At 44.7% G+C, this 12560-nt stretch overlaps 1 protein-coding gene across 5 annotated transcripts; it reads right to left on the reverse strand.

The window, feature by feature from the left end:
- Nucleotides 1-296: 296 nt before the first annotated feature.
- On the reverse strand, nucleotides 297-10516 carry crmp1 (collapsin response mediator protein 1). Of its 5 annotated transcripts, XM_070912127.1 has the most exons (15): nucleotides 10166-10516; nucleotides 9955-9968; nucleotides 8233-8319; nucleotides 7842-8026; nucleotides 7595-7759; nucleotides 6974-7035; nucleotides 6747-6827; nucleotides 5718-5786; nucleotides 5474-5594; nucleotides 5174-5330; nucleotides 3606-3747; nucleotides 3346-3516; nucleotides 2395-2574; nucleotides 1288-1453; nucleotides 297-388 (listed from the first exon to the last, which is right to left on the reverse strand). In XM_070912127.1, the coding sequence occupies exons 1-15, from the start codon at nucleotides 10514-10516 to the stop codon at nucleotides 297-299; spliced, it is 2043 nt and encodes a 680-aa protein (XP_070768228.1). The 5 variants fall into 5 exon arrangements, with proteins under 5 accessions (XP_070768228.1, XP_070768254.1, XP_070768246.1 ...); XM_070912153.1 differs by lacking the exon at nucleotides 9955-9968 and having other exon boundaries at nucleotides 8233-8321; nucleotides 10205-10516; XM_070912145.1 differs by lacking the exon at nucleotides 9955-9968 and having other exon boundaries at nucleotides 8233-8321.
- Nucleotides 10517-12560: the final 2044 nt, after the last annotated feature.

A 12560-nucleotide genomic window follows, 5' to 3' on the forward strand; every position in this document is an offset into this window, starting at 1 on the left:
TGAGTGATCGGATCGTGAGTCTGTTTGTTTTTCATATTTTTGAATGACTTGGTTGATTGTAAATCACACTCTTCTTTTATTGGAAGTATTATTAATGTGCTTCCTCTCTGTGACCACGGACTCAAGGCAAACTGATAAAAATCAAAATGGTCAAAAAAGAGTGTCACCATTGTCGCAAAACATACAGAAGTATTCATTCATGTCAGTGCGCTCACACTCTCAGTCATACACATACACTCACACACACTCAAGAGGTGAAACCCCACAACAACCACACTTTGCGCACAGTCAAGTGTTCAACCAAGGCTGGTGATGTTGGAGCGACCACCGGGGGGTGCTACAATACGGTGGCCAGACCGACGAGGGATGTTGTCATCATTCTGTGCTCCTGAAGACAACAATTGAAATGAAATGAAGTCAAAATTAAAATATTACATTTATTTACTTAAATATTAGAGATTAAATTCACTATTTAATTCAGAACCTCTTCAGTATCCATGACAAAGGTCATGAAATGCCACTAAATCCTGAACAATAAACTGGACTGGTCTGACCACACGCAGGTCCTGTACAAGAAGGGTCAAAGCCACCTCCACCTGCTGAGGAGGCTGAGGTCCTTCGGTGTGTGCAGGAAACTGCTCTTGACTTTTTATGACACTGTGGTAGCTTCGGCTATCTTCTATGCTGTGGTCTGCTGGGGGGGGGGGGGGGGGGGGCAGCACGGACAGGGACAGGAGGAGGCTCAATAGACTGATTAGGCGAGCCGGCTCTGTTCTGGACTGCCCGCTGGACTCCATTGAGGAGGTGGGGGAGAGGAGGATGTTAGCCAAGCTGACATCCATCATGGACAACACCTCTCACCCCCTGCACGAGACTGTGGGGGCCCTGAGCAGCTCCTTCAGCAGCTGACTGTTAAACCCACGGTGTAAGAAGGAGCCGTTCATTCCTACGGCTATAAGACTGTTTAACTGCACATAAATCTGCACAATTTGTACATACTTTATATTTTTCCGTGTATATATTTATTTTGCGCCCCATATTTTTTATATCTGTATTTATTATTTGTATATTGTTGTTTCTTTTTTTAAAAAAAATCTTATTGACACAGTGCTGTCTGCTGTGTGTTTCTGCACCTTTCTGTCTTTGCTGCTGTGACGTGTAAATTTCTCCGCTGTGGGATTAATAAAAAAAGTCTAAGTCTAAGTCAAAATATTTACCTTCCATTAAGCACATTAAAAGCATCAAAGAAATCACTGGCGTTTAACTTAAATATATGATTTCTGTTACCTGATAGGCTGAAGTTGGACTGGTGAAGATTGCGTATTGGTGGTGGTTGGTGAGAGGTGGGTGAGGTTTTGGCTGACGGAGCAGGAGTAATATATTTGGGGGTAGGGACCACATCATACACAGGGCCATCGTACATACCACGAGTAACGCCCTGATTGACCTTCACCTAGGTAGAAAACACACAGAGACACAAACATAAAGCTAACCTATTAGTCATTCTTCAGAAACAAAATGGCCTCCAACCCACCCGTCACCATAATACATGTCTAATTGGCTCATTTGTTTTGCTGGAATCAGCTGCTGTGGAAATGATGATAAAACAGTAAAACCAGTATATTTTATTTATGTTGTTAAACTTTGTCAAAAAATACATTGTTTTCCTGTAGTTATCTTATAGCCTCTGACCAAATGTGAAGCAACATTCTTGTCTCAGTTTTCCTACCATAACAATGCACAACAAAAATTAGAGCATGACAAGTGACAGTTGACGGTTTCTTATTTTTGCGTGTATATGACACTTTCTACCTTGTCTGCTTCCTGAAAAAAAATGTTTGTTTGATTCAATTTTCTAGTTTTTTCCTTTAGTGGATAGTGAGAGAGAAACAGGAAAGGTGGGAGATAGAGAGGGAATGACATGCAGCAAAGGGCCCTGGGACGTGATCGAACCCCTGCCAGTGCAGTAAGGACTCAGCTTTGATGGTACACGCTCTACCAGGTGAACTACTGGGGCGTCCCAATTTTCTATTTTTATTTATTCCTATTTTTCTAATATTTCTTTGTGTCAGACAGTGAATTCCTGTCTCCATCTTAAAAAAAAGGCTGGTGGACTGTAATAACAACAAAATAAGTCCAGTCCTTTATCATTCAATACCTGACAAAGTCTGATATGTTGTATTTTATAAATATATTAGAATGGTGTCAATAAAACAAACCAAATTAAACTGACAATTATTTATCAGGCTATCATGTATTTTTTTAAAGTATTTTTGAAGACAGTTGTGAAACTAAAGGGAACCTATCACTGGATGTTGACTGCCCATCTAATCTTTTAATGGACAGTATGTTTGAATTTTTAATATGGCTGTAGAAATGTTCTTTGTACTGTACCTGGTTCCTGAAGTTAACACGCTGGTAAGCGTGGTCTGGGAAGTGCTTGCGTGGAATAAATCGACCGGTACCCTGCTGAACCTGCAGCTTGCCTTCCTCATAAACCACCTGACCTTGACTCAACACCATCGCTGGACCCCCGCGGCACTCCAGACCCTCAAAGATGTTGTATTCTGAAATCTGTGTGGAGAAGGATAAAGCATACAAGACAAAGAATGTGGAAAAAGGGAATTAAGCAGATGGACAAGGGAGAGCTCTTTCACCCCCCGCCTCACCCCACCACCACCATTTCAAACTCTGATACCCCTACATACTGCACTATTTCAGCAAGCGTTGTATCAGAGGGCTTAATACATGCAGTAAAATGCAGCACTTGAGAAAATGGGGGATGAATAAATGAGAGGCTCGGGGCATATAGGAGGAGAGACAGTGTGAAAACAGGGGGATGGGCAGAGGGATGGCAGCACAGAGTGGGTGAGGGGTGACGGGGGATTATAACCTAAAGCCGGCACCAGTCTGGATTAGGGTCTTTGAGAGTGGCAGAGCAGACTGAATGCATTAACCACTGTCTAATATCTTCACTGTATTGTGTCGCATCAAATTTTCACCTCCTAGGGCGTATTATTCTGATACCAATATGGCATCATACTGCTCATACTAATGCCGGGCTTGATTGAATATTCCAACTTAAAAGTACGTTTCAGGTTTCTCTTCACCTCCTGTGATCTTTCTCTTGGTTTTGATCCTATTTCACACTCTCCCATCTCTGTCTCCGGCCACCTGTCCTTAAAGCGCTTCTGCTCCCTCAACTGATGCAATATTTAAACATCAGCTTAGTTGTCAGAGCATCAGTTCAATGACCCTCTTATTGCTTCTATACTATTTAACAATTTATCCATCCTCCCTTTTCTTTTACCATCTTTCCTCTCCCCTATTTTCCTTTGCTCTCACCGATTGCTGGAGTTTGGCAGTGATGGTTTTGACGCTGTCCGGGTCCCAGATGACAATGTCAGCATCAGAGCCCACCGCTATCCGGCCTTTGCGTGGGTACAAGTTGAAGATTTTAGCAGCGTTGGTAGATGTGACCGCCACAAACTGGTTTTCATCCATCTTCCCCATGGCCTAAGAGACAATAAGTGGATGTTTAGAGTGGTAGACAAAACTCACGCTCACAGCTACACAAAAGACACAAACATGTCCTCGCTGCTCACCACGGCCTTGTCCCAGACGAAACCCATTCTCTCCTCCACTCCGTTGGTTCCCTCTGGGATCAGGGTGAAGTCATCTTTACCGATTGCTTTCTGGGAAGTGCTGTACGTGCAGTGAGCGCTGCCCACCACCTGGAGGTCCCCACTGTGTCAAGGCAACAAAATTATATGAGATCATCAGCATACCCTTAACACTGCACTGATTAACCTGTTATATTTTACCATGCAGAGTTTTGAATTGCCTTGAACTCTTGAATGCAGGCAGCTCAGTCTCTCCGATCAGTTAAAGGACATTCAAGCAATCATGTCAAACACAAGGACAGACATTTCTACTATTAGCCACCAGGTGTCCTCATTGAGTACGTGAGTTAAAGTACAAGTCATGTAGTGGCCTGGGGCAGAAAAGTCAGAATGTCAGAATGGTGCAACGCAGCTGCAACACCAGTCCCTAAAGCCTTAAGTAGATCACATCACAAAGATACACTGCATTATCGAAAAGTCATCAACATAGATACTCACTTTACCCCTGATCATACAAGAGGCTTGATTAGCATAATTTCTCATCTAAGGCCTTTTATCCATGTGTTAATTATAGTGATTACTTCATGATAGTGAGCTGTGGGATCATCACACCAGTGCCATGAGAGTGCTCATTATGGAAATAATGGGCCTCACTGAAATGTGAGGAAAAGTGTTGTTCTTTTGTTCGCGTCTCTGAAAATGAACCTAAAAATACACCCTGTCGCTTCAGCAGAAGCTCAAATACAACAGCAGTATCACACCACCGGTGTGACAGCACGGACCCGCCCTGAGAAGCTGGAGTTGCAGACGAAGGGTGGATGAGGAGGAGGAGGAGGAGGAGGAGGAGGAGGAGGAGGAAGGCAGTTGGTAGCCAAGGCAACAGATGATGAAGGATTCTAGTTCCTGTGCTATTTATGGAATCGGGGACAGTCAAAAGTGTACAGCAGGATGTTCAGTGCATTGTGTAGCACGTGTGTATGTTTGAAGTAAAAACTGAGGTGGGTTTGGTCTGGGGCACTTTATTCCTCTCTGTGAAACTGACAGCTAATTTACTATTATTAATGTGTCAGTTTGCATTTGCTATTATACAGACATTTAAACAGTTAAAGTGGCTTGTAAATGATTATGCAGTCCTTTATCCATTATTAAGTCTCTCCTTCTCCTCATACATACACCTTCACCTTCTCTCCATCTGTTTTTCTCTTTCGCTGAAGCTCGTCTGACATTGTTCATTAGACTAGCATTTCTAAGATATGCCCACATATTTAAGGGCAAACAGAGTTAGATTCTTGTTGTGTTGTCTTGTTTGGTGTCATCCAGCTGATTTGCATTTCACTTTCTGCAGAGGTCATAGCCAAAGGGAGCACTTTGTCTGCCCTCACTCTGCATTAATTAGAAAAGTTTTTAAATGTTCCAGTGTAATATATACTGTATGCTACATATTTTGTCAGAGCATTATCATCACATACTGAAAAACACTGGGGCCTTGCATTGAAAGGAGACTTTTTTTACTTAGTTTGCGTCCATTGCTGAAAAGATTTAAGACGTACCTAGCCAGCAGTGTGTGGAGGTGGTCTGGGGTTGTGGGGTCAGGACTCAAAGGTGGAGAGGTCACATAAGCAGCTGCTTTGGCCCAGTTCTTGCTCCAATAGTGAGAGCCATCTGTGGCCAGGCTAGCTGTAATTGGCTCCCCAAATACGACAGAACCTGGACGGAAAGACAGTAGGTCAGGAAAGGTCAGGATGTGAAGAAGAAGATGTTCATAAACACCGCAAGAGTCATCCATATATAATCAGACACATGAAACATGTGAGAATCCGATGAGTAAAAGAAAGAAAAGAGACGCTGACCTTTCCTACGGGCCTGGGCGATAGTGTCGGCTGCACTCTTGCTCATCACCTTGGTGATGTAGACAGGACAGTTCACACGGTTACCGAGAGTGATGGCACGGAACACCGCCTCAGCCTCCAACTGCGTTGAAAGGAAGTAAAGAAAACATTACATGGATGGATGGATGGATGAATGGATGGATGGATGAATGGATGGATGGATGAATGGATGGATGGATAATGGGGTATACGAATATTATATCACCTCTTCAGGACGACTCAGAGGATGGCCCTCAGGTCCGGTGATTCCCATTTCGAGGATTTTTCTCTGTTCCTAAAACACAAATGAAAACAATTTCATAATTATCTTCGTACCCACAACAATAACTGACAGCATTACATACAGTACTTGTCAAATCACATTTTACCCACAAGACTCACGCTTTGGTGCCTTTTGCTGGCATCTCATGGCTGTAAAATGAAAATCTCATGGTCTGTCAAGCTATCAATGACAATAAAGTGTCCATTGTCATCCTAGGATGCCAATGCACTGTGGGCAGCTTCTGCTGGCTGCAGTTGTTGTGTTTCTGACAGCGCGAACAGTCAGGAGAACAGTAAAATTGGGATGAAAACCAGACCCCCCACCCCCTTGCTGTTTTGTTTTTTTATTTTTTTGGTTTCATTGTTTGTTCTCAAGGGGGCTGGTGCTTCCAAAGATTTTACATCACCCATCTCCCTATTTCCAATACAGTTTGGTTAACAAGTATGTCATTATCATACATCAGCACTCCCATTATCATTCATTACCCTCATTTATCTTCACACTCATCATGGTTTTTGCCATAATTGTCCCCTTAATCAGGACCACCATCTCCATGACCACGACTACCACTTGTCATCACGGCTGTCAGCTTTATCAGCACCTTCACCCTCACCATCTTAATCACCGTTATATCATCATCATTAATATAATAACGGTCAACAGCAATGGTGGCCTATGTTAAACCTGTCATACCCAGCAACTACAGCAGCAGCAGAATTAATCTTCTCTCTCTGAGAGCTGGAGTTATGTAACAAGAATATCTCTCAACTACAGTGGAGGTTACAGGGGATTATAAAGGTAGAAGATTGGCCATGAATGAGTTCAGCCATCATGTATTATTAGTTATTTCACCACAACCTGCTGCGTGTGGAGGCTGAGTAAGGACACTGACTGTGATGGTGTTACAAGAGGTATGGGCTGCCAGTGAGAGACAAAAATAGAGGATGGTGGAGGAGGTTATGTAGCACTTACCTGAGCAATCAGGTCTCCATTTTCAGCATGAACTAACACCACAGCACCGAGCTGCTTCAGGAAGGAGAAAGCCTCATACAGCTGAGGGAGGGATGAGTCGAAAGAACAGAATAAGGATTAATAGTGAAAGGAAAGAGCAGAAGGTCACAGATTTACATTAAGAAATAAGAAATTACAGTGTTCGTGCAGTATTAGTGATTAGTGCAATTAGTGATTATGAAACATACCTCAGAGTCTGTCATCTGGTACAAGTCCTTATAAGCCATGTACACTTGGAAGGAGTTGATACCTGACAACAGCGGAAACCATGAATGTGTTCATGACAAGCAGGTAATAAAGGGAAATTCAGCAACAAGGATTATAAAGACAAATTATGTGAGTCTAGGCAAAATAAGCTACCATTAAATGTAAACTATAAAGGGATGATGAAGGAAAACTTCAAGTTGCAAAATAAAGAAACTGATCCACAACCTTGCCTGTCGAGCATCTGAGCCAAGAATTACAACTCTCAACTTTATTTCAGAAATAAATTGGTCACACAGGCAGCTGCTTTGGCTCAGTTATGGCATTGTGCAGTAGCTGCCCCAAAAGAAAAGTGATTTTTTACTTAAAACAGATTACAAGCAAAATTCATACACTGCCACCATGACAGCACCGTAGTGAGAACAATGGATTTCCACTGTGCCTTCACTTTAAGAGGATTCAACGCGGTGCCAAATTGTTTCTAAATCGGTCCCTATTGTTCTTGTGAAATGGGTCCAAAACAGGGATGAACATGGAACTGAAACAAGAATTACAGCACTGACCACAGCTCTGAAATATTATGGAACAACTAAAAATGGATGTACCTTTCTCGTGCACCAGCAGCTCCAACTCATCTTTAACAGCTTCATTCCACTGGGGGATGTCTACGTGCAGGGAGTAATCGCAACATGCCTTCTTATCCGCAGCCTCCTGCCAGCACTCAAACGTCTCCAGCAGACTGTCTCCAGGCTGGGGGGTCACATGGTCAACTGAAAGTTGGGAAGGTTAAGATTGAATGAATATGTGGTCACAGTATGTCTCTGCATATGTCCTGCCTGCGTCCACACTCACTAATCATGGTGGTGCCCCCAGCAAGTGCAGCCTTGGTGCCCTGGAGGAAATCATCAACAGGCTGCATGTCCAGGTAAGGCTTCATCAGACAGGTGTTGACATCTATCCCCCCTGGAATCACCATGCGGCCATTCGCCTCGATCACCTTGACATCCCCCGGTACAACCAGATTCTCCCCCACCTGCCTGCCAAGGATCAGATGCATGTAGAGACAAAGGGGTGGGTGAAAGGGAGGATGAAAAGGAGTTGTGGAGGATGAGGAAATGGAAAAGGGCATACAGGGAATAAGGAAGTGAAATCATTATCGACTGCAGAATATTCACAATACTCAAATCTGTATTTTTAGGCCTCTGCAGGTCTTTGACATGATTAGCTCCTTATATAAACGCACTTGATGAGCCCATCCTCGATGTAGACATCTGCATAGAGAGACTGGTCATCATTGACCACTCGCCCTCCTTTGATCAACAGCCTTTCACTCTGCAGGGGGGAAATACAGAGAGAGACAGGGAGAGGGAGGGAGGGAGGAAGAGGTACAGGAGGGGTTGAATTCAATTCTGACATTTCGATATATTACACAATCAGTTATGTAATCCATGACCTTACAGCAATATCATGACACAGTGCAGTGGATGAGGGTGGAAAGAAATGCATAGTCACACAAGTGCTGTGCATGGGTGGGGTCTCGCCAAAGCTAATATTACATTAATTGTATATAGGATGACGTTATTACAATCAGTACAATCAAATACTGAACATTTAGAAGCACTCGTGTTAAACAAGCACGTTTTACTCAGACTACCATGCGTCCACACCACCCTCTACCACCATGGAGGGTGCCTGGCAACAGCATTAGGAAGATGTTATGTCACCATGGTAACCAGTGATCACCCATGGTTCAGATGAAGGCAGCTGACAGCCCTGCTGAATTCTCAGCTTCTTTAGCCAATAAGGATGCTTGCAAAATTAGTGCATGCAGTCTGATGGGTTATTTTCTCCACCATGAAATGTAATGCCTTGTTACATTAATAGTAAATTGCCTTTGGATTCATTTGGCATTCAATAATAATCAGGGATGATAAAGGAGGCTTTAACATAGCTGAAAAAAGGATGCATCTTTGCACAAATCCAGTCTCACACCTTTTGTGTTGTTTTATACATGCCAATTGTTTCCTGTGCGACTCCTGGTTCCACCGTCACGTCAACCGAGTTAATCCAGGCGAGATTACACGAGTGCACAATACAGACATTGAGAATTGTCACCTCTCTGTCTTGGGTTTGATGTTTCACACAGGAGAAACAGCGGAGGGGCCTTCTGCTCTTTGCCGCCTCACTAAGAATTTAATCCCCTCTCTGCCGGCATTGGCAACAGGGATTTGCATACAAGCAGAGAGCTTCTCCGGCCACCGGTGACCAGGCCGGGTCTCTTACCGTCAGATGGGGGATGCTGTTCTCCCCCTGGTAACTGGTCCCAGACATGCTGATCGCTCTGCCCCCTCTGACTCCGGCGCCCTGTACCCCTTTGTCCCCCCCCCCCCCACCCCCGATGTGTGTTAGTTAGTTAGTGTTTCCGTGTGCGAGAGAGGGAGAGCGACGAATCCGCCGCCGTACGGCTGCGTCAGGATGCGTGGAGCGCGCACCGTCAGAGACAGGTGACGATCCTGAGCGTGCGCGCGTGCGGAAAGCGAGCGTCTGCCCGGTGGCGTGCCTCACACCCCCTACACGCGCACACATAAACAGCTCACGTGAGAGCACAACAACAATACAGCGAGGGGGTGCCGTCTGTCGCTGTGCAATTCACCACCACAGACTAAGAGCAGGGTTCATTGTGCCGACGTGCTTGTGTATTTGCATCTTTTTTGGAGATATTTTTTGTTTGTTTGGCCATTTTGGTTTACGTCTACGCAGCTCAAACTGCAATGCAGCACAAAAAGTTCATCACTTATGCAGACTGAGCCATTTGCCTCAGAATAACTCCTGACGGTTAGAAATGAACACAGCGACAGTTCGGGTCTTCCAAAACAAAACAAAACAAAAAAAATCAAATTATTAAATTATTAGCCTAAATTAAAAATGATTCAAATAGACTGTTTATGCTTTCAGTGGTTAAAACGAATTGCCATTGTTCTTCCTCTAAATAGGCCAACAGTTCTCCAGCAGCTGTAGCCTATGGGTGTTTTTGTTACTGCACTCAATGTATTAATCATATTTATTGGGAAGCCAATATTTTGTATTGTTCAGACATGACACAGCCATCAGAATTTCAACCGAAAAGCCAGACATAGAGGAAGAAAACAGGCAAGGAGTAAAATCGGTACCCCTACCTGTCCATTTGGGCTTTGCCTCCCGGATGAATATCGGACCTCAACACCGGGGTGTCCGTCGTCCCTCTCCCCGGGCGAGCTGCTCGGTGACCCCTCCCGGGCCTCGCTGGGCGTCTTGCTGATGGGGTCACCGGTGTCCAAGACCCTCTCCCGGCTCCCGCTCCTCGGGGTGCGGCTCCCTTTCCTCCCCACCGCGTAGTTGTCGAAGTCTATGGTCTTGCTATCAAACGCGCCCTCCACTGAGCTGAACATCCCGAAGCTTTTCCTCTGGTTCGGCCCGGTGGTGATGGGTCCAGCCAGGTAGACCGGTAGCTCATCCTCCCGGTTCCACTGCCTTCTGCAGTCAGACATTGTGGCTTCAGCTGAAGACGGAGACTTCCCCCAATCTGAAACGATGGAGACAGCAGCCTCGCTTGTTGTACGTCTAACCGGGTCACAGACAGCCCCGCCTCTCAAGCGCGCTCTGATGCTGTGTACTGTGAACAGCAGCTCTCCAGGCTACCTGTGCTGCCCCCCCCCCCCCCCCCCCCCCCACACACACACACACACACACACACACACACACACATAAACAAGTGAAATGATGCAGTGCTCCAGTTTTATTGGGAGGTGTGTCAGTGTCAGAGCTGGTTTTAATGTGAAGAGCCTAGTTAGCACACGTACAAACATACACACAAATAAAAGGAGAGCAAGTCTCTCCACCATCCCTCCTTTCAGAGTGGGGGCTGTGCGTGAGCAGGTCACACCATCAGCGGATTACACCAGCAACCAGCGTGTCATCTTTTAACCCACATCTGGAAGGGTTAGACAGATTGTTGAATGGCCAGAGTTAACTGCTGGGGAGGTTGGGGTGGGGGTGGGGGGTGGGGGGTGGTCTTTTACAAGACGCTATAGCCTTGAATGAGTGCAAGCTGCAGGTCAGTCTCCAGGCTGCAGCAGGTGCTTTTAGCTCCACTGGGCTTCCGAAACCAGTGACCTGTCTGCTCATGGGATGTTTGCTGATGTGAGGTGACAGTGAGTGCTGAAGTCTGGTTCCAGGCAGCAACAGACTGTCCTTGTCATGGCTCATGGGGATACACACACACACACACACACACACACACAGAGAGAGAGAGAGAGAGAGAGAGAGAAACTGGGAGCTGTCTTTTCAGTACTCGCGCAGGTGGACAGCTCCCAGAGGAACAATGCACCAAACATGACACACAGCAACAACACATGCAGCCTATTGGAATACATTACAACGCACGTGGGTTTCTTGCCTCTCAGTGCACGTGTATAAACACAGCTTGGCACAATGTATAATACATGTATCTATATACCACGTATAGACCTATAGCCTATATAGCACGCGATATGATGATCATGATGATGATTATTATTAGGTAACTTTATGATAAGGGCACACATCATATAGTTAAGTAATACTGATACTGGGTAATGCAGGACGACTTCAAGTCACTACGTTAATGTGATTAGTTAATGCTTAATGGATCATCGATCATCAACTCACAGTCAATTTATATGCCACCAAATCTGCTGAAATCATGTTCTCGTTGAAATATGAAGCTGCTTTTACGTCAAACTGGAGGTCAGATTATGAAAACAGCTTCATATTGGCATATCGTTTTGCATGTGTGAAGTAACTGAGACAACATGCATTAACTGAGGATGCATTAAGTAAGAAAAAACAGTCATTTATGATAATGTCTTATCATTCTGAGCAACAGGAATTCATGCCAAGCACAGCACTGTACCTTTATTATAAAGTGCAGGTAATAAGGGTATCAGACCGCTGCGTCTGCTCTTATCAGTGGTCAGTCTTGTTGCCGGCTGGTGCCATATGGGTGAAAGTCAGGCTCGATTAGGTTTACAGTTTAAGCTGGAATCCCATAATCTACTTAAATGGTGCCACCATTCAGTTGAAATAACGGCACATGCAGCCTTTAATGGACATAAACCACTCACTGTTTCAAGGCTTTTGTTTTTTATGTGTTTGTTTTATAGTAGCCTATATATGTGTGTATATATATATATATGTATACATATTAAAAGAGAAACGAGTGCCTCGATTGAGAAAACGTTTGAAGTGGCGATAGAAATTGTTGAAATCATTCTTCAAAGCAGTAACCAATCAGATAAGTTGCTCATTTGATGGCCATTTATTTCTCCCTATTGGAGTCGAGTCTATTTCAAGAGGGTAGGCCATAAAGTTGCGGTGTTGTTACAGACCAGACACGTGAGAGTTTGACCGCGGTCAGCCAGTGTGCCTCTCTGGTTTCGCGGAGTACGTGGAGCTCAGCATGGACCACAGACACGACTTTTAAATCCAGGAGGACAAGTAACCTTTCATGCTGAAGAAGTCGGCTCATTTAGCCACCAAGTAAGGTTTCTTTAT

This window comes from Enoplosus armatus, chromosome 2 (genome assembly GCF_043641665.1).
Source record: "Enoplosus armatus isolate fEnoArm2 chromosome 2, fEnoArm2.hap1, whole genome shotgun sequence".
In the NCBI taxonomy this organism is placed as follows: Eukaryota; Metazoa; Chordata; class Actinopteri; order Centrarchiformes; family Enoplosidae; genus Enoplosus; species Enoplosus armatus.